The following is a 25,863-nucleotide window of genomic DNA, read 5'->3' on the forward strand; positions in this document are numbered from 1 at the left end:
GCTACAGCACGGAAACCGCTTTGGTCGCACTGACCGATGATCTCTGGAGAGCCAGGGATGGAGGTCATTCCTCCATCCTAGTGCTCCTTGACCTCTCAGCTGCCTTCGATACCATCAACCATGGTATCCTTCTGCGACGGTTACGAGAGGTGGGAGTGGGCGGCACCGTTCTTCGGTGGTTCTCCTCCTACCTCTCGGACAGGTCGCAGTCGGTGTTAGTTGGGGGAGAGAGGTCGACCCCTAGGCCCCTGAAATATGGGGTTCCTCAGGGTTCGGTCCTATCCCCCCTTCTGTTCAATATCTACATGAAGCCACTGGGTGAGATCATTCGACGGCACGGGATAAAATACCATCAATATGCGGACGATACTCAGTTGTATCTGTCCGCCCCGTGCCAACTCAGTGAAGCGGTTGACATGATGTGCCAGTGCCTGGAGGCTGTCAGGGTCTGGATGGGAGTTAACAAGCTTGTACTCAACCCAGACAAGACCGAGTGGCTGTTGTGTTTCCCTCCCAAGAATTTGGCCAGTATTCCATCACTCAGGCTGGGGGGTGAAAATTTACGCCCCTCAGACAGGGCACGCAACTTGGGAGTCCTCCTGGACCCACAGCTGACCTTAGAACATCACCTGTCGGCTGTGACCAGGGGGGCATTTGCCCAGGTTCGCCTGGTGCACCAGTTGCGCCCCTACCTGAACCGGGAGGCACTCGCGACAGTCACTCACGCCCTCGTGACCTCAAGACTGGACTACTGCAATGCGCTCTACATGGGGCAGCCTTTGAAGAGTATTCGGAGACTACAACTCATCCAGAATGCAGCTGCGTGAGCGATTGTGGGTGCACCTCAGTACACCCACGTTACACCTATCCTCCGCGAGCTGCACTGGCTACCGATCGGTCTCCGGATACATTTCAAAGTGCTAGTCGTAACTTATAAAGCCCTTCATGGTATTAGACCTGGGTACTTGAGAGACCGCCTGCTGCCAATTACCTCCCATAGACCCGTTAGATCGCACAGGGTCGGCCTCCTCCGGGTTCCGTCTACCAGCCAATGCCATCTGGCTACCACCCGTGGGAGGGCCTTCTCTGTAGCAGCTCCGGCCCTTTGGAATGAACTCCCCGCGGAGATTCAGACCCTCACCTCTCTCCAGGCCTTCCGGAAAGCCGTCAAAACCTGGCTGTGCCGGCAGGCCTGGGGTTGATGAGTTCCCCTCCCCTCTCGACTTGTATGGTTGTATGACTCTTGTGTACTTTAATTACGTGTATTGTGTTTGTATCCCCTTTTCCCCTTTTGAGTTGTTCGCCGCCCTGAGTCCCTCCCGGAGAAGGGCGGCATACAAATAAACTAAATCTTAATCTTAACCTCTGCGGCAAGGGCTTGCCTCCAGGAGGCTTGTGCCATCTCCTCCTGCTTGCCCGGCAAATGTCCTCACTGAATGGCTCCGGTCTCACTCAGTGGCCAGGGCAGCGTGCCGCCCCAGGGGGCTTGTGGCAGTCCAGTCCTTGCAGGAGGCTGTGCGCAATGTAGGGAGGCAAGATTCACCAGGTCCATGCTTATTTTCCTTAATCCTTTGTAAATTACTGGAGATCCAGAATGGTGACCTTCCAGTGAGTGGATGAGTCAATAACTGAGGAATACCTGGTGGCCAGGGGGCATTGCCCAAAGAGCTTATCTAACTCATCCAATCATGAGAGGACAAGGTCAACCCATTCTGGATAATCCTCCTCCCTCACTATGGAGAACTGGGTAGCCGCCATCAGCTTGATGATGTCCTGCTGCAGCCTCATGTCTGATGTTGGTGTCCTGTCCCGGATCTGCTCCAGCCATAAAAGGGTGGACCTTTTGAAGAAAGAGGCGGCTGCAGCCACCTTGATTGCCCATGAAACAGCCTGGAAGGTCTTTCGCATGACCAGCTCCGCTCTCCTGTACTCTGCTTTCAGGCAGTTGGAGATATCTCCCGTTACCATGGTAGAGGCGGAAGCTAAGGCTGCTACTGTGGCATCCATGGGAGGGACCTGCATGGGAGAAAGTGGCATTGAGGTTATAAAACCTGCGATCATTACTCCCTGGGGTGGGGAAAGAACCTGGCTTGGACCACTAGGACTTAAGGACCTCCAAGAAGAGGTCTGGTGTGGGAATCTCCTCCTTCTCTACCTGGGGCCTGTGGAAGGGGCCCTGCTTCCTCTTCCCCCCACTAGTGCTAGGAGTAGCTGAGCTCTGATTTTCAGTCGGTGGGGGGTCCAGGTCTGCAGTGGCTTTGGCCTTGCGCAGCAAGGAACTGAATAGGGCAGGAAGAAATAACCCTGTGATGGTAGGTGCCTCTGGGACTGAGGCATCCTCATCCTCTGAGAACCCCAAATCCTTCTGCTCCTCCCCTTTAGACTCTGAGCCTTCACTGGCAGTGGAGGCTGAAGAGGGCCTGGTGTCCCTGGAGGCTAAGGCCTCAGGTTGGACATTGTGCTCTCGTGGGGCCACACGAGTAGACCGGTGCTTGGCTCCCTGGAATTGGTGCTGCATGCCTGAGGCAATGCCATCCGCATTGGCCTTGGCTAACACAGCCTGGAAACTCTCAGGGAGCTCTGGATAGGCAGGGGAGAGGCTAGGGGGCTCCCTGCCGTGTCTGAAGCCAGGGGATGGGGGGCAAACGTTGCCTGGGGGGCTCTGCCCTGCGTCCAAAGGGATCCCCTCTCGCCCTAGGAGAGTAGGAAGGTGATAAGGGAGGAGACAAAGGGCTACCTTCCCTAGAATTTCTCGCTGGGCCTGGAGTGCCAGGTTCCTCAGCTAGGGGAGAGGGCCTGCGGGGGGAACACGATCTGGCTGGAGAGGGGCTGATGGTATCCCTAGTCCTGCCAGCCGCTCTAGTGAGGGGGGCCTCCTGCCTAGGCCTCTCCCTCCTGGATGACTTGGAGGAGTACTTCCTGGGAAGCGATCTCCCCCTGGACCTAGGGCCTACCTCCCAAGAGGTTCCCTCACCTAGGTCTGAACCCCCTGGTGAGCCTGGGGCAGCCACTCCCTTGCTCCTGGTGGCCTCCGCCATCGCAGTACTCATGGTTAGGTGTTTGCTCACTTTCTCTACCTCCTCTCTCAATGATGAGTTCTCTCTGTAGTTGCGGATCTGGCGTTCCTTCGGATCCGCAATCCTCTTCGCTACCCGCTGATCCGCGGGCCGAAAGAGACCTGGGCACCGATTTGGCTCTCCCCAGACAACTGGGGAGTTTAGGCCCGAAGACTCCTTCTTCTGCTGCTGCTCAGTGCTGAGGCGATGTGGCGACTGATAGCAGTATGCCTCTACGCCTTGCACATGCGCCCACGTGTTCAAAATGGCGACCACCGATCACACGGTCCGATCGCCTGGGGAGATTCCAGTGGAACCGCTCCTTCCCTCGCCTCGATGCTCTTCAGTCCTCTTGGAGCCGTTTCTCCTTGCCATTTAAAATGGCTGCGGCGCTCGAGGTCTGGATGACTCCCCCTCCACTAGGTGCTGGTGGCTCGGGGCCCGCAAGGCAGCGATGAGTGTAGCTCGCGCTTCGGCAGGAAAAGGGGGCACAGTAGGAGGAGGCAGGATGTACGATGAATGTAAAATTAAGGCAAAAATGAAAAATCGCAAAAGTAAAATAAAAAAATAAAAAATCCGGAGTCACTGAATAGCTCCTGTTAGGCCGAAGACTGAGGTTAATCTGGAAAGTCACCAGGAGGGAGTGTCCTCAGATTTACTTCAGTGTCCAGGCAATTGGGCCGTAACAATACCCATTGACTCCTCCCACACCCCACCTCGGAGACGCACAGTGGACCAACACCAGCAGATGACATGGTTCCCCAAATCAACAGACTGTGGAAACTTCACACTGGACTTCAAGCATCTTGCAGTGTGTGCCTCTCCATTCTTCCTCCATACTCTGGGTCCTTGGTTTCCAAATGAGATGCAAAAGTTGCTCTCCTTAGAAAAGAGGACTTTGGACCACTGAGCAACAGACCAGGTCTGTTTTTCTTTAGCTCAGGTAAGACGCTTCTGACATTTGTTGTTCAGGAGTGGCTTGACAAGAGGAACACGACATTTGAAGCCCAAGTCCAGGATCTGTCTGTGTGTGATAGCCAGGTCCACTCCTTGTGAAAGTCCCTAACACTTTTGAATGGCCTTTTCCTGACAATCCTCTCCAGGCTGTGGTCATCCCTGCTTGTGCACTTTTTTCTTCCACACTTTTCCCTTCCACATCACTTTCTGTTAATGTGCTTTGATGCAGAACTTTGGGAACATCCAACTTCTTTTGCAATTACAATGATGGTTTTCTGCACAACTGTCAGGTCAGCCTTTCCCATGATTGATTTCTACTGATCCAGACTGAGAGACCATTTAAAGACTCAGGAACCCTTTGCAGGTGTTATGGCTTAATTAGCTGATTAGAGTGGGACACTTTGAGCCTAGAATATTGTACTTTTTCACAATATTCTAATTTTCTGAGATTGTGGATTTGGGGTTTTCATGTGCTGTAAGCCATAATCATAATTATGAGAAATCATGGCTTGAACTATCTTGCTTTGCATGTAATGAGTCTATCTCATATATTAGTTTCACCTTTTAGGTTGAATTACTGAAATAAACTTTTGCATGATATTCTAATTTTTCGAGTTTCACCTATAGTTTATCTTTTTTTTTTACCATTTGTCCTTTTTGCTTTGTATGTTTTTGAAATGTTTATTTTTTTAGCAGATTTTTTTATTATTTTTTCCCTTCTACACCACCTTAGTCATTACATCAACATTGTTATGTCATCATACCTGTACATGTATATAATATTTCGCTTCTATATTTACACACCTTTATACACAGTTCTATATATATTTATATATAGTTTTTTGGTTTAATTAATTTTATTCTTGTTTTGCAGCCATTTGTACCAATTGTTCCAAATTTCATAATAGTCCAACTCTTCTTTATCTTTTAATTTCAGTATTAATTTGTCCATCTCTGCACAAATGTTTAAATGGAGGTAGCTTTAAAAAAACCACCAGTGCTTTTGTTTACGTTTTTTATTTCCATAATTTAAACACTAGAAAAAGTGAATTTGAAACAAAAAAAAATACAGAAATAAACAAAAAACATGTGATAATGGCACAGAAGAGCCACCAGTACAGGTGTGCAAATTCCCATTTGGTTTGGATTACGAAAGGCCAACCAAGCAGTCTTCCTTTCAAGCTGCTCCCAGTGATGGGGGTGTCTGACCAGGCTCAAAAACCATTTGTTGGAGCTCAGAGCTGCTCTTGGCCCCATGATGACACCTGCATTGAAGAGTGAACCCCCATCCCTGTTTCTCCCAGATAGGCACAGTCCCCTCCCAATTAGATATTAGGAAATATTAGTCTACCCACCCCAAAACCTAATCACATCCTTGGTTGCCTCCACATTTTCCTGAGAAGAGATTTCTTTCAAGTGCTCTTAGTAGAATCTTTTTCATGATTGTACTGAAAATCAGGTGAGAATTGGGTCCTTGCCTGGGGAGAATGCTGCTTGAAGGCAAGCTGCCTTTTGCAGGCCTGATCCAAGGGCCATTCAGCAGCAGCCCCCATCCCCACTCTGGCCCCCTCCACAGTGGAGCTTTCTTGGTGGACCACAGAGCCCACCGTCACTTCAGTGGCCATATTTTCTTCTGCAGGGCTCTTCAGCCATGACGACTTTAAGACTTGTGGACTTCAACTCCTATAATTCCTCAGCCAGCTATGCTAGGAATTGAAGTCCAGAAGCTTAAAGTCAGTATGGTTGGAACGCCCTGTTCTTCTGGACAGCTGCAGCAAAACCATGCTGAGAATCCTTGCCTTCACATCAATGTGATTTCAGACATAAAGCACTGAGAAAAGAGATGAAGCACGCCAACCGCCATATTAAGGTTGCCAGAAGAAGAGGAAGGCCAAGTAGTCGCCTGCCCACCTGCAGTCAGAGCAGCAGCAGTTCCACCTCAGAGCCACCCCTCCGGCATCTATACTGGCGTGTCATGTCATAAAATCCCACTATGGGACAAAAGGATACTTCTAATAAATGATTCAACTCAGCCCACCCAAAACGTGGAGATTACAGACAATCTGGGATCTTCTACAATGATCCAAAGTACGAAGGGAGAATCTCCGGTGTCACCAATTTGCATGCAGCAACAGCAGCAAACACATAATGTCCCAGTCACACGGGAACCCAGATCTGGCTCTCGGCTATTAAAAAGTGTTCCCATTCTCTTTTCCCCAATGGGAAAACTATGTGGAGCAGAAATGCTACATTTCTACTTCCAGGCACACATGTGGCAGGGTTCCTCTACTTCTCCAATTTCAAGGCCCTCTGTCATCTACAAGGCCAATTTCATCGTCTTGCCTGTTCAGGTATGGAATGCAAGCTCAAGGAAGAGTCTTCCATTTCCATCCCGGTCTGGCATACCCTCATTTGCCCCCAGAGTCCACGCCACAGGTGACATGAAGCGTCCACATGAGGTAGCAAAAGTGCAAATTTCAGATATGAGAGAGAAAACAAAAGGCAAACCCTTTGAACGATTCAGCCATTAAACCTGGCCCAAATTACAGGCACTATAGACAGCCAACAGCTGTTGATCATCATGTAAAATTTTCATTTAAGATAAATGTTTCAATCTCCCTAACACCCCTAAGGAAAAATCTGTCATTTCCTCTCTGTGGCTTCGTACAGCTGCTACTTCCATCAGGATCCAGTAACACGCTGCTACTCATGCTCCCAACCACTTTCTTCTGTTGCATTTGTACAATTCACTCCACTTGGGATCCAAACAAGTCACAATCCGGAAACGGGAATCAACAAGAGGTGCTGAGCGACAGTTGAGGTGGTAGAAGGAACACACACACAAAATGGAGGACCGTTGAAGTCTCATTGGCATTCTGGCATCACATCAGAATTAAAATTTCCTACGACAAATTTGCTGGCCCCAATTCCAAGGAATAAGAGAGAGGAAGCCTGCAGAACAGGCTGCGATGAAGGCGGAAGAGAGTAAAACCACTTCCTTGGGATCCTGCGTCTCCTAATGCAGGACCTGGAGGTGAACCTCTGCGCTGGGTCCCCACGCAGCAAAACAAAGCAAGTGCCACATCTAGGTATGTCTGCCACAGAATACAATTTGGATGCCGCACACAGCTTCTCTTCTTTGAGCAAAACATGCCTGTTGATGGACACAGTGGGCCCTGCGGCCCAACAATGCAAACTAAGATTGGCTAGAAACAAACAAAAGAATAACAAACACCTTAAAACTCTTTCGTCCTGGCTGCCACATTACTCGGGTTGAAGAAGAAGAAGAACAGCAGAGTCAAACCCACAGCTAACTTCGGGAAGTCTTTACAATCCTAATGTCTCTGAAGGTGCTGTAGCCTTTGTTTAGCCTTTTTTATTTTTTAAAAAAACCAACCCCACAGATGCAAATTCCTTGTGACAATGGAGGCTAAAGACAGGGCTCTTTCATAAGGTTAACAGAAATTAATTATTCTCCTCCAACATGTAGGAAAATATCACTCTATGGTTCAGTCAGGTAGGTTAGTCCAACCTTGGGAAAACAAGGTTCCCCCTCCAGGCACACCCAATCATTGAAGCGCCACCAGCTCTTCTGGCAGATCAACCCAAACTCAAGTACACGATGAAGCTTCTTCCTGTGTCTCCTCCTTGGCAAAGAAGGTCTCAAGATCGGTCAGTTTCTGAATGAGGAGGACGTCCAGTTCCCTTCCTTCTATGGCGGCCTTCTGCGCCCGAGTGTAGCCGCCCATCACTCGGACTCTGCTACGAGCTCTCCTCTTCCGGGGAATGGTGAAGTCCTGGAACTCCAAAATCCGTTTTCTCTTCTGCTGGCTGATAGAGATTAAAGACCCATTTTTCTCTTTTGGCTCTTCAAAAATGGTTTCCAGGCACCTGGGAAAAAAACCCCAAAGAGGTGAACTTCGGGCATCATCATTGTAATCTGAGCAAGGACCCAAAGCCCTTGCACACAATTAGCAATCGGGCTCAAAGCCAGATATGTTTTCTCAAGCCACAGAGCACATGGATGTATACCTCTGCAGCCATGGAGCAGATGTCAAAGGGAGACCCACTCAAGCCATTTCCCCACGACTTTCCTTTCTGCACCAAATCACCAAATCCCCCATTCCAATGCTATGCTGTCTACAGACTCCTGCTGGGTAACCAACCTGGTTGCCGGGGGAGATTTGTAATTCTGATTGGTATAGATTTCCTCCAAGCTGAATTCGGTCTTCTTTAACCTGGAAGGCAAAAGGAGGCAGCAACTCACCACCAACTCATCTTGTTAACTAATAACCTCACATTTCAAGAGCAGTTTCCATTGTTTAGTCAGAGAAGAGAAGACATTTAGCTATGTACCAAAGCTGCTTTATCATGCCTGAGTGAAGCAAGACCCCTCTTCATCCCACCAGGGAAGGCTTCAAATTGTTGCAAATGTTAGCAGCGTCGTTGTCTCAGCTGCAGAGCTAAATATGGAGTCCAGAACTGTTTTTAAAGTATTTAAATAAGCAAATGCAAATGTAACAACACTTTCTCTGCTGGCCCCAACCCCTTCTGGTAGGACGGCTGCTTCACCTCTCTGCCCCAAGCATCACACTGAAGATATTGGCACACAATCACAGAATCCCTTGGACCAACCACTCCTGTTAATGGGACAGCTATGGCAAGAGAACCTTCAGCCAGCCATGAGGGAATCACCAGGCGGCACCGAGGATGGTCACTCAGGCCCTTGTTATCTCTGCTATTTGTGTGTCGTCCAGCTACAGCTGGTATGGAAGCTGGTGCCCATTTGCTGACAAGAGCACACTCATTCGGCTAAACAACATCTGGGTGTTGTAGGGGCCAGATCCAATTCAAGGTGCTGCCGTTTACTCATACAGCTTGGCCCCTTGTTACTTCTGGGGCTGTCTTTTCCAGGGAGAACCCGCCTGCCCTATCTCATCCTCAGGAGCCCAGAACCGCCTGCCTGCCCCAGCGTCCCCTGGCCCTTTGCCCATGTGATTCAGGCCATTCGCATTCAGAGGCCTCTTGGGAAAGATCTTCCTAAGGAAACCAATGCATCTTCACCTTAATTCTTTCATAATATTTTTATGTACATTGTTTTAGGGTTGTGAGAAAAAGTGGCATACTACTTTTATTATTTTATTGCTTCACAGTTATATGATTGTTTTACCTATTGGCCTTAGTGCTACTTGTGTGGGCCATCCAGAGTTCCTTCAGACAGGCAGCCAAAGCAAGAACAGATGCAAATGGGGCCAAGCAACCCCAGGGCTCTATAGACAAGAGGCCTGCTTCCTGGTCAGCTTCTGATGCAGGGGGGGAGGGGGGCTCCCTGGAGCTCTGCAAAGCCACCAGAGGGGCTGCTGGCCGGGATGTTGGGAGCCACACTGGAAGGCTCCCTTCTTTCTGCCCCAGAGCTCCTCCGCAGTGGCTCCACACGCAAACTTCATGGCCTCCTGCTACTCCCAGTTCTTCTGGCTGCTTCCATCCCACGTGTGGGGGGGGGGGGGGAAGAATTTACACCGAAGCTCAGGAAGAGAAGCAGGAAGTCTACTGCAGATCCTCTGCCTTCTTATCCACTACTGTGACTGCAGGGACGAGCCACAGACTGAACGGTTCTGGTTCTCATGTGGACCAAGGCAAGGGACGGTTTGTGTGTGTGTGTGTGTGTGTGTGTGTGTGTGTGTGTGTGTGAATACCGAAGGTATGAATAGTTTCAGTATTCATACCTTTGGTATCCACTGATCTAATACGGTTGGCCGTATGCTAATCCCCAACCCAGAGAACGATCTGGTTTTTTTCAACCTGTGGCTGCTTTCAGAGAAGTAACCCAAGCACTCTCCCCTCCCCATCTGTCTTTCCTGACACCCTCCCCATCCCTGGAAAGCTCTTCAGTTAGATATGCCGATCCTCCCCAATCCTGGGAAGCTCCTAGGACTTCACATATGCCAAGCAAGTAGGCAGACAAAGGCAACGGTCCTACCTCTTTGGTCTGGGAAGCCCCATGGGGGTGAGGTTGGGGTCTGGCTTAGGAATCGTTTTCCGAATGCGGATCTGAGACACTTTCTTTGGCCTCTTCTCCGACTCGTCCTTGGGGGAGATAAGAGAGATGTACATTTTCAGCATTAGTCCAGATGTGCCTTTCCCCATCTGCCCTTCTGGTCCACATCTTCTCCTCCCTCAAGTCCTTGAATGGCTGAGCCGACAGACAGTAGAACCAGATGCTGACAGGAGGAGTCCCTGCAGTGGCTTTCCCAACCCTTATGCTGAACCCCACACTGGCACTTCCAGGGGCCCTTAGAAAGATGAGGCGGCCCTGGAGCTGATGCTGACTGAGAGTAACCGCCATCTCCATCCCCTTCAGCCCCAGCAGGCTTTCCTTCTCACACGTTTATTTCCACCCTCGGTCACTTACTCTACCAACAAAAACATGGTCTCCGTGCAGCAATGAAAACACCCAACAGCCAGCTTGAGTTCGTACGAGGTCTCCTCTGCACTGCACCACTTACGTTTTGCAGCTGAGCTCCAGTCTTAGGCGATGCCGGGGCAGAAGCTTCGTGTCCATCTCCAGAGCCAAGAGCTGGAAAGCCTAAAGGAGGGTGAGCCGGTTCCGGAGCTTGGCAAGATGTTGGCAACACCACAGACAAGATGGATTCCAACCTAGGAAAGGGGCAAAGAAAAGGAAAGGTGGCTGAGCCCAGTTTGGAGCTGTGACACCGTGGCAGTAAAGTCAAGCATGGCAAGGAACGTCAGAGGGCAAGAAACGGAGGTGTGTCAAGCCGGGAGGTCAGGAAATCCAGGCGGTTCAACTAAATATCAAGGTTTTTTGCAAGCTTAAGCTCTCTGCAATAATCTGAACTAACAAACAGTCAAAGCAGGTTAGAGAAGAGAGAAGTGTTGATGGAATTCAAGGTGGGCTGGACTCTCTTGTAGCCATGAAGAGACTCCAAACTGATACCACTCAGCCTGGTCATCTCCCACATCGGGGCTGGTGGAGCCTTGAGCAACTGAAAAGGCAAAGTAGGTTGCAAAGGGAACCTGGCTCACCCCAGTTGATCTGAATAAACAGAGGCAGATACGGTGGGAAGCTCTGCAGACTCCCTTCATTAACCAGAAGAGAAACCACCTTTCAGTGGGAGACTTAAAGCAGGAGACTTCTCAGTATCTCAACTCCTCCCCCTCCCCCCAAAAGCCCCCCAGCTTCCATGCCTTCCCGAAGGCTCAGCTGCCAAGGCTCCCCAGCTGCTTCTGCACACCTGGGGGCACGCAGGGCAACCCTGAGGATGGCCGATGGCTTCAGGACGCTTCCTTTGCCTTCTGATTTTTTTTAATGAGAATTTTGAAAAACAAACTTTTACAAATATTTACTTCCCTCCCCCCACCCCCACCTTCCCAGAACCAATACAGGGTATAAATCTTTAACAAAAACAATCTAAAATACACTTTAAAAAAAGATAATAACATCTTTCAATTGAGCTTTAGCTCCTCCTTGCCAGACTAGCTCTAGACAATTTATAATTCCTGGTCTCTAATCATAAGCTATCTGGAATTTCTTAGTCCCATATTTATTTTGAGTATAGTCAATCCATCTTTTCCACTCCAGTTTATATCTCTTGTTTGAATGGTCCTTAAGATATGCAAATATTTTGGCCATCTTGGCTAGGTTTGTTACTTTCAATGTCCATTCTTGAATAGTAGGCAAATCTTCCTTCTTCCAGTATTGCGCCACCAACAATCTAGCTGCAGTTATTAAGTGCAAAATCAAATTAATCTCTACAACTGTACAATCAGTAATTATACCTAACAAAAATAACTGAGGGGTAAACTTTATCCTTTTTTAAAGAACATTTTGCATAATCCACCATATTTTTATCCAAAATCCTTTAACCTTTTTGCAAGTCCACCATATGTGAAAATATGTAGCGTTCACACAATCACATCTCCAGCATTTAGGTTGTAAATTCGGATACATAGAAGCCAATTTTTTAGGATCTAAATGCCATCTATAAAGCATCTTATAAAAGTTTTCTCTCAAGTTTTGAGCTTGTGTAAATTTTACATTTCTTACCCAAATCTTTTCCCATGTATCCAACATTATTGGTTCTTCAATATTTTGAGCCCACTTTATCATACAGTCTTTAACTAATTCTGTTTCCGAGTCCATTTCTATTAATACATTATATAATCTCTTTATATGCATTGGACTTTGATCTCTAATTTGTTTGAGTAGATTATCCTCGACTTGCATAAAGCCAATTTTTTGATCTATTTTCCATCTGGCCTGTAACTGCCCATACTGAAATCATGTTTGGATTACCTTTTCCTCTTTTAGTACATCCAAGGGTTTTAATTGTAGTACACCTCTTTCTAAGGTAGGAAGCTGTCTGTAAGTAGTTACATCCTGTTTTTGTACTATGTTCATATTTTCTATTGCGTGTCTGGGAATTGCCCACATGGGTATCTTTATCATTTAGTTTGCATTGATATTTTTTCCAGACCCGCAGTAGAGCATTCCTTAAATTATGACTTTTGAAATTCTTGTCCACCTTTTTGTTATATAGCAGATAAGCATGCCAACCATATTCCAAATCATGTCCTTCAATATTAAGTATTCTATCATCTGTTAAGTTAATCCAGTCACTAATTACAGATAAAACTACTGCTTCATAATATAGCTTTAAATTGGGTAATTTCAAGCCTCCTCTCCCACGCACATCTTGCATTATTTTTAGTTTTACTCTCGGCTTCTTCCCTGCCCATACAAATTTATTAATGCCATTCTGCAATTCTAGCAGGCTCACATCTTTTTAGAGTATTGGTAACATTTGAAAAAGAAATAAAAATTTAGGTAGAGTATTTATTTTCACTGCTGCTATTCTTCCCAGCAAAGATAACTGTAGTTTCTCCCATTTTTTCATCTCTGTCTGTATATTATGCCATAGTGGTTCGTATAACTTCCCATTTGAGGTTGAAATATAAACTCCTAAATATTTGACTTTTTAAACTATTTCACATCCTGTCATTCCTTCTAGTTCATCCCTTTGTTTAGTGTTAATATTTGTAACTAGTATCTTTCTTTTCCCTAAGTTTATTTTAAATCCTGACACTTGGCCATATTGATTAATCATATTCATTAAAACCTTGCTAGATTCCTGTGGTTGGGTTAATGTTATAACCAAATCATCCGCAAACGCCCGTACTCGATATTCTTGCTGCCTAATCTTGATTCCTTGTAAGTCCTCTGAACACCATATTTTATTCAACAATAGTTCCAATGTTATGATAAACAATAATGGGGATAAGGGACAACCCTGCCTTGTACCTTTCTCAATTTTAAATGAATCTGTTAGATTTCCATTAACTATGATTTGAGCTGTTTGTTCCTGATATATTGTATTGTATTGTATTGTATTTGGTTTATTTGTATGCCGCCCTTCTCCAGGAGGGACTCAGGGCGGCGAACAACTCAGAGGGGAAAGGGAACATAAACAACAGTACACATAATTAAAATACACGAAAATCACACAGCCATACCAGTCGAGAGGGGAGGGGAACTCATCAACCCCAGGCCTGCTGGCACAGCCAGGTTTTGACGGCTTTCCGGAAGGCCTGGAGAGAGGTGAGGGTCCGGATCTCCGCGGGGAGTTCATTCCAAAGGGCCGGAGCTGCTACAGAGAAGGCCCTCCCCCGGGTAGTAGCCAGATGGCATTGGCTGGTGGACGGAACCCGGAGGAGGCCGACCCTGTGAGATCTGACGGGTCTTTGGGAGGTAATTGGCAGCAGGTGGTCTCTCAAGTACCCAGGTCCAATACCATGAAGGGCTTTATAAGTTACGACTAGCACTTTGAAGCGTATCCGGAGACCGATCGGTAGCCAGTGCAGCTCGCGGAGGATAGGTGTAATGTGGGTGTACCGAGGTGCACCCACAATCGCTCAGGCGGCTGCATTCTGGACGAGTTGAAGTCTCCGAATACTCTTCAAAGGCTGCCCCATGTAGAGCGCATTGCAGTAGTCCAGTCTTGAGGTCACGAGGGCATGAGTGACTGTTGCGAGTGCCTCCCGGTTCAGGTAGGGGCGCAACTGGTGCACCAGGCGAACCTGGGCAAATGTCCCCCTGGTCACAGCCGACAGGTGATGTTCTAAAGTCAGCTGTGGGTCCAGGAGGGCTCCCAAGTTGCGCGCCCTGTCTGAGGGGCGTAAATTTTCACCCCCCAGCCTGAGTGATGGAATACTGGCCAAATTCTTGGGAGGAAAACACAACAGCCACTCGGTCTTGTCTGGATTGAGTACAAGCTTGTTAACCCGCATCCAGACCCTGACAGCCTCCAGGCACTGGCACATCATGTCAACCGCCTCACTGAGTTGGCACGGGGCGGACAGATACAGCTGAGTATCATCCGCATATTGATGGTATTTGATCCCGTGCCGTCGAATGATCTCACCCAGTGGCTTCATGTAGATATTAAACAGAAGGGGGGATAGGACCGAACCCTGAGTAACCCCATATTTCAGGGGCCTATGTGTCGACCTCTCTCCCCCAACTAACACCGACTGCGACCTGTCCGAGAGGTAGGAGGAGAACCACCGAAGAACGGTGCCGCCCACTCCCACCTCTCGTAACCGTCGCAGAAGGATACCATAGTCGATGATATCGAAGGCCGCTGAGAGGTCAAGGAGCACCAGGATGGAGGAATGACCTCCATCCCTGGCTCTCCAGAGATCATCGGTCAGTGCGACCAAAGCGGTTTCCGTGCTGTAGCCAGGCCTGAATCCAGACTGAAAGGCGTCCAGATAATCGGCTTCATCCAAGGACCGTCGGAGTTGAGAGGCTACCACTTTCTCAACAACCTTCCCAATGAAGGGAAGGTTGGAGACTGGACGGTAGTTGTTCAAACTAGCTGGGTCCAACGATAGCTTCTTCAGGAGGGGTCTCACCACCGCTATCTTCAATGCCGGTGGGAAGAAGCCCTCCCGAAGAGAAGCATCCACCATCGCCTGGACCCAGCTCCGCATCACCTCCTTGCTGTTCGCGACCAGCCAGGAGGGGCACGGGTCCAGTACACACGTGGCAGCACTCACCGCTCCCATGGCCTTGTCCACATATTGCTTTAATTGATTGTAAAAAGTGCTCTCCTATTTGCATTTTTTGCAATATTTTCAGCAGGAATTGCCAATTCACTCAATCAAAGGTTTTCTCAGCATCTAAAAATATAAGCGCAGGGTTGTTCTTTCCCAGGTATTCTAATGTATTGACAATTAGTCTTACATTACTTCTCATTTGTCTCCCTTGAATAAAACCTGTTTGATCATTATGAATCAATTGCTGAATAACCAACATTAACCTATTCGCTAGTATATTAGTAAAAATTTTATAATCTATATTGAGTAATGATATAGGTCTATAATTTTTTGGTTGAGTAAAATCTTGATCTTCTTTAGGTATCAGGGATATGAAGGCTGTCTTCCAAGATGGGGGTACCTTCCCTTCCACTTGGATCTTATTAAATAATTCCTTAAGAGGTTCTACCATTTCTAATTGTAAATGTTTGTAATAAGCCGCCGTCAAGCTATCTGTACCCGGTGCTTTCCCTGAAAAATATGGAACGCTTCACGAATTTGCGTGTCATCCTTGCGCAGGGGCCATGCTAATCTTCTCTGTATCGTTCCAATTTTAGTAAATGTGCTGCTGAAGCGAGCACGCCTTCTGAATTTTTTAACTTTTAGGTTTTACTTTTAAGTTTTAACTTTACCTCCTTTTCAACCTCTCCTTTTACTTCTGATTCTTTTACAGGGAATCTTCGACTTCCAACTGTTTGTTTAGGGACCATTCAAAGCTACAATGGCCCTGAAAAAAGTGACTTACAGTTTTCACACTTAACAATCGTCACATCTCCACAGTCATGTGACCAATATTCAGATGCTTGGCAACTGACTCTCACTTAACAACCATGTTAATTTAACAACTGCAGCAAGAAAGGACATAAAATGGGGCAAAACCCCAGTTAGCAACTGTCTTGCTTAGCAACAGAAATAGGGCGTTGGTACTTACCTGATACGCCTCTTCTCATAGTGGCGGGGGGGGGGGAGTATCCAGGATAGGATGGGTTGACTTTATCCTCTCGTTGATTGGACTGAGTCATCAGAGCTCTTGGTATAAGCCTCTGGTCCACCAGGCTCCACCCAGTTTATAGACGAACAACTCTATCCGACTCGTTGAACCATCCACTCCAGACCTTGTTAAGGTTTCTACTTTTTATTGAATCCTACTATGATCCTGTTATTACAACCTACAACATAGTAAACTGTTCTGATCCCCCTCTTCGCTATTACACACATGACAGTCAGACAAGGCTTGTAAAAGAATGTCTTTATCAGTCCTGGCTCAAGTTGGCTGCGAATTCAAAACGTAGATAAAGTCTCTGGCAAAAAGTTACGAAGCAAATGCAAAACAAAAACTCTTACAGCAAACCAGGTTGACAGAAGGCAAATCACTTATCCAAGTGCCTCTTTAAATCACGAAACTGGACTCATGAACAAACCACGATGAACCACGAACGACGTTGACTTCTGCCACGAAGGCGTGGCACCATCCGTCTTTTATCTGCAGAAGACCCTAACGAGCAACAGCTGCTCATTATTCCTGCATCCCGACGCAACTCACAGCAAGCTTCTGCTGAGTCACAACCGTAAACGTTACCTTATCATGACAGGGGGGGTCTGGATACTCCCCCCCCCACTATGAGAAGAGGCGTATCAGGCAAGTATCCAGGATGGGACGTACCAAAGCCAAACGTCCCTAGGGTGGGTAATAAGTTGAAGACCCCTGGCCAAACTAAGCCTGGTGAGATGTATCCCCTGCCCTGTGGACAGCCTGTAGTACCCTGCGCTCAAACGAAGCCTCCACCGAGGCAAAGGTGTCCAGCTTGTAGTTCCTCACGAAGGGTGAGGAAGAAGACCCTGCGGCTGCCCTACATGTCTCCGTCAATGAGGCCTGTGTAGCCCAGGACGCCGAGGTGACTGCACTTCATGTGGAATGTGCTGTGATGGGTTGGTGCCTGCATGCCCTGGGATTGGTATGCTGTAGCATGCAGATCCTCACCACCTGCCTATTGTGGTGGAAGTCACCTTTTTACCCAGAGACCCCGGTTGGTAGGAGAGCAACCGGGCCTTGGACTTTCTATTTGGTCAGGTTCTTCTGAGGTAAATCCTCAGAGCCCTCCTTATGTCTAGGGTGTGCCACTTACTCTCTAGCGGGTGAACAGGGTCCGGACAGAAATTGGGGACACCCAGGTCCTGTAATTCGTGGAAACATGAACCCACCTTAGGTATGAAGGAAGGGTCCAGCCGCAACACCTCTCTGTCCTGGTGAAAGATGCAGAGGTCGCCCTCCACGGACAGGGCCTGCAGCTGTGATGTCCGCCTGGAAGATTGATGGCCACCTTAAGGGTTAAAAACTTTAGAGACATTGTTTGCAATGGTTCAAATGGAGCTCCCTTAATGCGTCCAGCACTTTATGCAAGACCCAGGAAGGGCACCTGTGTATCGTGGGTGGTGTGAGGTTGGATGCCCCCTTCAGAAACTGCCTTGCCAAAGGTTGTTGACTGAGTGCCTGGGCTCTACCGCATAGAAGCCCGAGGAAATGGCCGAGACTTGTCTCCTAACTGTGTTAGGTTTTATGTTGTAATATAGTTCCTTGTGCAGGTGTGTGTTCTCCATGGCCTAGTTCATACTAGGGCCTGCAGAGCCACGCTGAATCACACAGGAGAAAACAAACTCCGAAAAAGCCATAACATCCTGATAATGCATAACATAACAATCTGAGATGTGCCCTACCATTGACGTCCAGGATTTGACCATATATAGACTGAGCAGTAGATTAGAAATTGTACTTTTACAGGCTGTTTTTACTCACATGCTATTGCTCTTCCTGCCTTTGTTCTATCCCAATAAAAGGGGCTACCAGACCCCCAATCTGGGTCGCTCCATCCCGAGAAAATTTGTCTCCTGTCTTTTCTCAACATTGGCCTCATGGGCGAACCACGGAAACTTCACATTTGGTGACCCCGACGTGATTTTCCTGTGTCACCAGCCTTTCACTCATCCACGACTTGGCAAAGTCTCGCAACCAGGGCCAGCCGTTAGCGAACGGAGCACCCTCCCAATCGTGAGTATGGGCTCAGGCTTCTCGAAGGCTCAGACTGCACACCTGCAGGAGCTTCGGGAAATCGTTAAATTGTCTGTTGCAATCTCTCAAGCGGCAGGTCATCCGCTTCCCATTCCCCCGAAAAAACATTTCCTCTCTCTATTGGCTTACATCTATAAGAATTGTCCCATTTACCCAGAAAAGGGCTCTCTTAAAGTCTCCTTATGGCTCCAATTGGGTATTTATTTCCATGAGGAACCTCGAGCCCCGCCAGAAGTTCTCACTACTTGGAGACTTCTTGTAAGATGCCTTCAAATTCATGAGGAAGATATGCAGGGGGCTGCTTTTAAGCCCTCGGAATTATCTCCTCCGCGCTACGAGGAGATCGCCCCTCCTGCTAGCCAGGCGATGGCCCTCTCCGAGGCCTCTCCAATTCCCCCGGCCTCTCCAACTCCCCCGGCCTCTCCGGAAGAGAAGGTTTCCCCTCTCCCTTCCGCCCCTTCCCCCGCCCCGCAAGTGTGGCGTAGTGCTCTCCAAGATGCTCTGCGCGATGCTTACAATCAAGGGGACATGGAATTGGCACAGGATTGTTTCCTCGTTTCCTTTCAAACCAATGCAGCTGGGGTGGTTGTGCCTAATTATATCTCAATCCCCTATAGGGCTCTTAAAGATCTTAAGCAAGCAGTTTCCACCTATGGGGTGCAATACCCGTACTGCAAAGGACTGTTCCGAAACCTTTTGTCAGGGGACCCCTACATGCTGGAGGATTGGAAACTTCTCCTCGGCATGCTTCTTACCCCCTCTCAATATGCCATTTGGGCCTCCGAATACCTTAAAGAGATTAACAAGGCAATTGTCAGGGGTCTGCCCAACAATGTTACCGCCCCCAGCTACAGGGAGGGGCTGGGTTTGATACGGGGCCTCTGCAGGCTACGGCCCCCCGGGAAGCCCTTGATATAGTGGGACGGGCAGCTGTTAAAGCCCTGGAAAAGGTGGATGATCCTATGGATGGCACCGCCCGACGATCCTTTGCAAAAACTATGCAGGGTCCTAACGAACCCTACTCAGATTTCATTGATCGCCTGCAAAAGGCAGTGGTCCGTCAGATTGACAACGAGGACGCTCAATTTGAATTGGTGCGGAAATTGGCTTGGGAAAATGCTAATGCGGACTGTCAGAAAGTTCTGCAGCCTGTGGCAGCCAATCCCTCCTCCACTGTAGCTGATTTCCTGAAGGCTTGCCGGGTGGTGGGAACCCAAGTTTTTAAGGTGGAAAGCCTCGCGGCTGCCCTCCAACAAACAACTGCTGGTAAAACTGGAAATTGTTATAACTGCGGGAAACCCGGTCATTTCTGGACTCAGTGCAAAGCCCCATGGCAAAACTCTGTTAATCCTCCCCCTCGTCAGCCTGGGGCCAAGCCTCGCACTGTTTGCCTGCGATGCAAAAAAGGTTTTCACTGGGCTAATCAGTGCCGCTCTAATCCCCCCCTCCTCCCCCTCCTCCTTCAGAGCAGGGAAACTAGAGCAGGGGCCTTCAGCCAGCCCCGCCCCAAAGGCTGAGTCAGTCAAGCTGCTGATTCAATTTCTTCTTTATGCAGCAGAGACTGTCACCGCTCCTCTTCCTACTAACAATTATTTTCTGCCATTGCAACCGGACCGTCCCCTGCCCCCGCTTCCTCTTTTAGTCTTTCCACTCCAGGACTTTGTCTCCCGAGGTGTCTTGACATCCCCATTTCTGAGGGATGCTGAGGATCTTTCCTCCTTAGGATTTATTTTCTCTTGCAACATCCCTCTTACGGTGACGGCAGGTGACCCGGTCGCTACTGCCATTCCATTGTCGCCTGCTATTTATTCTGCTTCTTCTCCTATGCCTGTTTCCTCCTTCGCACCCTTTGCTCTTGCCTTGGAACAGTCCGTACAAGCAACCCGCCCGATGGCTTCTTTTAATCTTAACGGCCGCTCCTTTGCTGGGTTGCTTGACACTGGGGCGGATGTCACAGTGATTCGTAATGATGAGTGGCCCCCGGACTGGGAGACGGACGCTTCCCCCTCAGTTCGTGGGGTGGGCGGCTCCCAGTCTGCAAGGGTCAGTCGTCACTGGCTTTCTGTTTCCTCTCCTAAGCTTTCTACTACTGTTTTCATCAAACCTATTGTTCTACCACTTCATGTCAACTTATGGGGACGGGACCTCTTGTCTCGGTTGACTACCACACTAACGATTGAATGATTCCTCCCCCTATCCGCCTCACTTTGACCACCACGGTTCCAGTATGGGTTGACCAATGGCCCATGCCTGAGCACAAATCTTCAGCATTAAAAACGCTAGTCCAGGAGCAATTGGACAAAGGCCACCTGGAAATCTCTTTTAGCCCTTATAACACTCCGGTGTTTGTGCTACAAAAGAAAACTGGAAAGTGGCGCCTCCTCCAAGATCTAAGGGCCATTAACAAAATCATTCAGCCCATGGGCCCATTACAATGTGGCCTCTCGAATCCCAATCTTATCCCTCAGGACTATGATCTGATGGTACTTGATTTAAAGGACTGCTTTTTCTCTATTCCCCTGCATGCAGAGGACCGGCAACTTTTTGCTTTCACTATTTTAGAATACAATAATGCATATCCCAATCGCAGGTTCCAGTGGAGAGTCTTGCCACAAGGCATGTTGAATAGCCCTACCATGTGCCAATATTTTGTGCACCAGATCTTACAACCATTCAGGGCACTTTATCCTCATTTCAGACTGTTCCATTATATGGATGACATTTTAGTGGCAGCCCCTGGGCCCAGGGGGACAGTCTTGAAGGAGTTCCCGGTACTCAGGGATATTCTAACACAAGCTGGTTTGCATATTTCTCCTGAAAAAATACAAATGTTTCCTCCTTTTTCGTACTTGGGTCATAAACTGTCATGCTCTTTCTCCACTCCTGTTCTTCCTTCCTTAACCCTCCCCCGACGAACCACGCTAGTGCAGTTGCAACAATATCTTGGCTCTGTTAATTGGGCGCGCCCCTACATGGGCCTTTCGACTACTCAATTGACCCCCCTGTTCTCGGCTCTTAGCACAGGAAAGCACCCTGCCGATCCCATAACGCTCAACGATGCACAAATGCAATCGTTGAGAACAGTCCAACAGGCTCTAGGGATGGTTTGGGTGGACCGATGTGCGACGAGTGCCCCCTTGTGCCTAGTGATACTCAATACACCATCCCTCCCCACTGGTGCGATCATTCAAAAACTGCAAGATCGCACCCTAATTCTGGAATGGTTACATTTGGCACATACTCCAAAAAATACAATTGTACAAAAAATAGAGCAAATTGCCCAGCTGGTTGTCAAGGGGCAACTTCGTACCAAAGCACTGATGGGCCTTGAACCAACCACTTTGTATGTTCCCATGCCGCTACATGCTTGGGAGCAGCACATGATCCACTCAGAGTCCTTGCAGGGAGCCGTTGCCGGGTGGAATGGGACGGTCTCCTGCCACCCCCCCTTTGACTTTCGCTTTAAACTTATTTCACAAATTCCTATGTCTTTTTCTTCGCTTTCTGCCACTGCACCTATTTGTGGCGCTCCGACTGTTTTTGCTGATGGCAGCAAGATGCACGGCGCCTGTGCCTGGATGGAAAAAGGGGTGTGGCTTACACAAACCACAGGCCCACAATCCAGCGCGCAGAGGGCTGAACTTGCTGCCACCATTTTGGCTTTTGACAGGTTTTCGCATACCCCCTTCAATCTCATCTTGGACAGCCTGTATGTCACTCAGATTGTCAGGACTGTCCGTGGCGCCTATCTTTCACCTGCCACGGAAGCCCCGCTTATGTCTCTCTTTCTAGCCTTGCAAAAGGCTATTGCTACGCGTGCCTATCCTTTCTTTGCCGCTCATATTCGCAGCCATCAGCCCTTTCCTGGCCCTCTACAGGAAGGGAATGATCGCGCCGATGCAGCCGCAGCTGCGGCGACCAATTTGGAATTTCTCACCCAAAAAGCATTATGCACCCCCTGGGAAAGCCATGCATATTTCCATCAAAACAAAAAAGCTTTGGTAAAGCAATTTGGCATCTCTATAGCAGAAGCCGCTGCAATTCTCCAACAATGTCCCACTTGCAGCAAACAAGCACACAACCTCCCCATTGGGGCTAACCCCAGGGGGACGGGTGCATGTCAAATTTGGCAGATGGATGTCACCAGATATCATCCCTTTAAGCCCTGGTCGTATCTCCATGTCACTATTGACACCTATTCTGGTTTCATCATGGCTACCCCCCAGAGGGGAGAAACCACAAAACATGTTATTAACCATTGCCTGCGAACTTTTTCGGTGCTTGGCTCTCCTAAAGAACTAAAAACCGACAATGGACCCGCTTATACAAGTTCGGCATTTGCCTCGTTCCTAGCAAAATGGAACATTATTCATAAATTTGGCATTCCATATAACAGCCAAGGCCAGGCAATGGTAGAAAGGGCTAATCAGACCTTAAAAGATGCCCTAGCACGTTACACGGCCGGGGAAGGCAAAATAACACCCCCTAATTTACCGGCCATTCAAAACATCCTTAATCTTTGCCTTCACACACGTAACTTCCTCAACGTCTCAGGCCAACCTCCAGCAACAGCAGCAGAACGACATTATGCGCCTCCAGACACCAACCCAGCTAAACCTCTCGTCTACTTCCGTCAGCCTCCCGATCCGACTTGGAAAGGCCCTGCGAAACTACTTGCCTGGGGGAGAGGCTACGCTGCCGTTCAGCATGACGACACCATCCTTTGGGTTCCTGGACGAGGTGTCCGCCCATACCACCCACCTGCTGTCGGACACACCCCCGCCATACCACCTGTCATCCCGCTGGATCCGGTGCTGCAAAAAACCAACAACCTCACGCCCTAAATTTGGCATCATTTTGATCTTCGTGTTTGCTGTCTTCATCCTCCTGTTCCTGTTAAGTCACCGTACCGCCAACGTCTCCACTCCACACCTTGTGTCCCGCAGAAACACCCTCCCTACAAGCAACTTCAACTGTAGCCAATGCATCATCAAAGTATCCAAAGGGTCGGCAACCATCAGCACGCTGATCTACTCCAATATCCCTCCCGAGGGATGTACTCAGGATCTCCCTAAGTGCATTCTTAACAAGACTGAATACAGTGTTTGTAAACAGGGCAATGCAGTGACATGCCACAGCCCAGAAATACTTACCAAATACAACATCACCCTATGGGCCGGTCTTGGCATTGTTGCTGGGAACGCAGGAGCAGCCTAACTTGCATACCTTAATCACACCGTTCGCTCAAAAGCAGAACAATGGACTATTGACATTGATGTCTGTCTGGCCATGGACAAAATAGCCTTCCGCTCTTGTGGCTCCCACGCCTGGCGGGAAACCTACAAACACGACCATAAATATCTTTGTACCCGTAACATGCCAACCCCCCCTGAATACTTTCTTCACCCCTGCGCATCATGGGGAGAGCCGCAGAAGACCGTTTGGCGTGGAGTCTGTGATCACACTGGTGGCGGCTACTGAGGGTGCTACAACCCTTTGAACACAGCAAAACAGACTATTGAATCCTTTCGTCGGATACCAAACAGCAACAGGGTCTCTTTCACCCTCTCAAAAGACCATCCTAAAATTGAAGCCTACGGCCTGGGAATTGATGGAACGGGCAGTGATCCACTTATCTATATTACAATCACAATTGACAGTCTCAAAGAATCCAGAGGCATACAATGGTCCGTTTATGACACCATCGAAGGACTTGAAACCAACGCAAAACCAATCATCTCTGACAAAGCTCGCAACCTGTTCCTAGAATTTGCCACCGAAATTGCCCAAACCCTAGGGGTAACAAATTGCTTTGTATGTGGGGGCACAAACATGGGCGAACAATGGCCCTGGGAGGCCTTAGAGGGTGACCCAGTGTTACTGAACAACCTTTCCCGGGCTGGGAATCTCACGATACGGCCCCACGCTTCTGATACCACCTGGACATTGACTACTAACATTGTGGGTACCCACTGTTACTTCCGCAATGGTTCCTTTGCAGTGGGCACCCTCTTCTGCAAAGGCCAGTGGGTCAACTCCTCATGGACCTCGGCTGCCAACATCTCCAAGCCGGAGCAGTTGAACACCATGGTTTTTTCCTACTTTTCCTCCTCAACACGAAACTGGACTGCCCCGGTGGGGATGTATTGGGTGTGTGGAAATTTTGCTTATGAGTACCTCCCTCACAATTGGGGAGGCGCCTGCATTTTAGCATGGATTAAACCCTCCTTTTTCTTGCTACCCCTCACTGCTAGACAACACCTGGGAATCTCCGTGTATGATGATTGGAGAAGGAAAAGGGTCCTAGACCAGGGGGAGGGTTTTGGGGGGGTGCGGGTTGGGAATTGGAAAGATGACGAATGGCCCCCCGAACGCATTATTGCTTATTATGACCCCGCAACATGGGCAGAAGATGGGTCGTGGGGTTACCGAACCCCAATTTATATGCTTAATAGGATAATTAGGCTGCAAGCTGTGCTAGAATTAGCTGGTAATCGTATTGATAGGGCGCTTAATACCATTGCCACAGCACAGGATAAGCTGCGCACTGCAGTTTATCAAAACCGCTTAGCTTTGGACTATCTACTTGCAAAAGAGGGAGGGGTATGTGGGAAGTTTAACCTGACAAATTGCTGCCTACAGATTGATGAAACCGGTAAAGTGGTAGCTGATCTCACTGCTGACTTGAGAAGATTAGTGCACGTGCCCGTACAAACGTGGACAGGGATTATGGATGATGCGGGGTTCTTGGGGGGCATCTTCCGAAACTGGAAGCAAGCCGCCTTTATGGCAGGCAGCATTTTCTTAGGCCTCCTATTACTATCCTGTTTTATCCCTGTCATCCGAAGTATAATCCAGTCCACAGTGGAGGGCATGGTGCAAAAAAGGAGTATCAACATGGCTTTAACAAGCCTTGATATGCAGCAACAAAAAGCACTGTTGACAACTCTGGTAGATGAAGAAGAAGAGTCTTTTGACAAAAAGAAAATAAAAAAGTAGGAGATGTTGTAATATAGTTCCTTGTGCAGGTGTGTGTTCTCCATGGCCTAGTTCATACTAGGGCCTGCAGAGCCACGCTGAATCACACAGGAGAAAACAAACTCCGAAAAAGCCATAACATCCTGATAATGCATAACATAACAATCTGAGATGTGCCCTACCATTGACGTCCAGGATTTGACCATATATAGACTGAGCAGTAGATTAGAAATTGTACTTTTACAGGCTGTTTTTACTCACATGCTATTGCTCCTCCTGCCTTTGTTCTATCCCAATAAAAGGGGCTACCAGACCCCCAATCTGGGTCGCTCCATCCCGAGAAAATTTGTCTCCTGTCTTTTCTCAACATTGGCCTCATGGGCGAACCACGGAAACCTCACAGTTCTAACCCCTTGTCCAGGCCTGCCTGAAGAAATTTGAGATTAAGGGTTCTATCCCCTTGATGGAAAGTCTTTCTTCCTTCAGGATGCTCCGCTCAACCGCCAAGTGGTCAATTGGAGCCATTGGGGTTCCGGGTGTTCCAGTGACCCCTGCCTGAGGGAGATCCTATCCTGAGGAATCCTCCGCGCTCTGTCCCCCAATAGCAATTGAAGGTCTGCCAACTGTTCTGTTCCACCCTCCTTCACTTGTTAACAGACGACAGGCAAATAAAAGGAAAGGGAATTCTCT

The 25,863-nt window shown here is 48.4% G+C and overlaps 1 protein-coding gene and 1 non-coding gene across 4 annotated transcripts in view; both read right to left on the reverse strand.

The window, feature by feature from the left end:
* Positions 1-4,922: 4,922 nt before the first annotated feature.
* Positions 4,923-25,863, reverse strand: part of PRR14L (proline rich 14 like) — a 40,007-nt gene continuing 19,066 nt past the window's right edge. For all 3 annotated transcript variants that reach the window (XM_032229082.1, XM_032229083.1, XM_032229081.1), the window contains exons 4-7: positions 10,520-10,670; positions 9,994-10,100; positions 8,180-8,251; positions 4,923-7,904 (exon numbers count right to left, since the gene is read on the reverse strand). In XM_032229082.1, coding sequence (XP_032084973.1) covers positions 7,625-7,904; positions 8,180-8,251; positions 9,994-10,100; positions 10,520-10,670 — 610 coding nt within the window. In that variant the 3' untranslated portion in view covers positions 4,923-7,624. The remainder of the gene's footprint in view (positions 7,905-8,179; positions 8,252-9,993; positions 10,101-10,519; positions 10,671-25,863) is intronic.
* LOC116517259 lies at positions 15,603-15,709 on the reverse strand. The gene has a single exon (XR_004256434.1). It is a non-coding gene; the product is annotated as a U6 spliceosomal RNA (small nuclear RNA).

This window comes from Thamnophis elegans, chromosome 13 (genome assembly GCF_009769535.1).
Source record: "Thamnophis elegans isolate rThaEle1 chromosome 13, rThaEle1.pri, whole genome shotgun sequence".
Taxonomy (NCBI): Eukaryota; Metazoa; Chordata; class Lepidosauria; order Squamata; family Colubridae; genus Thamnophis; species Thamnophis elegans.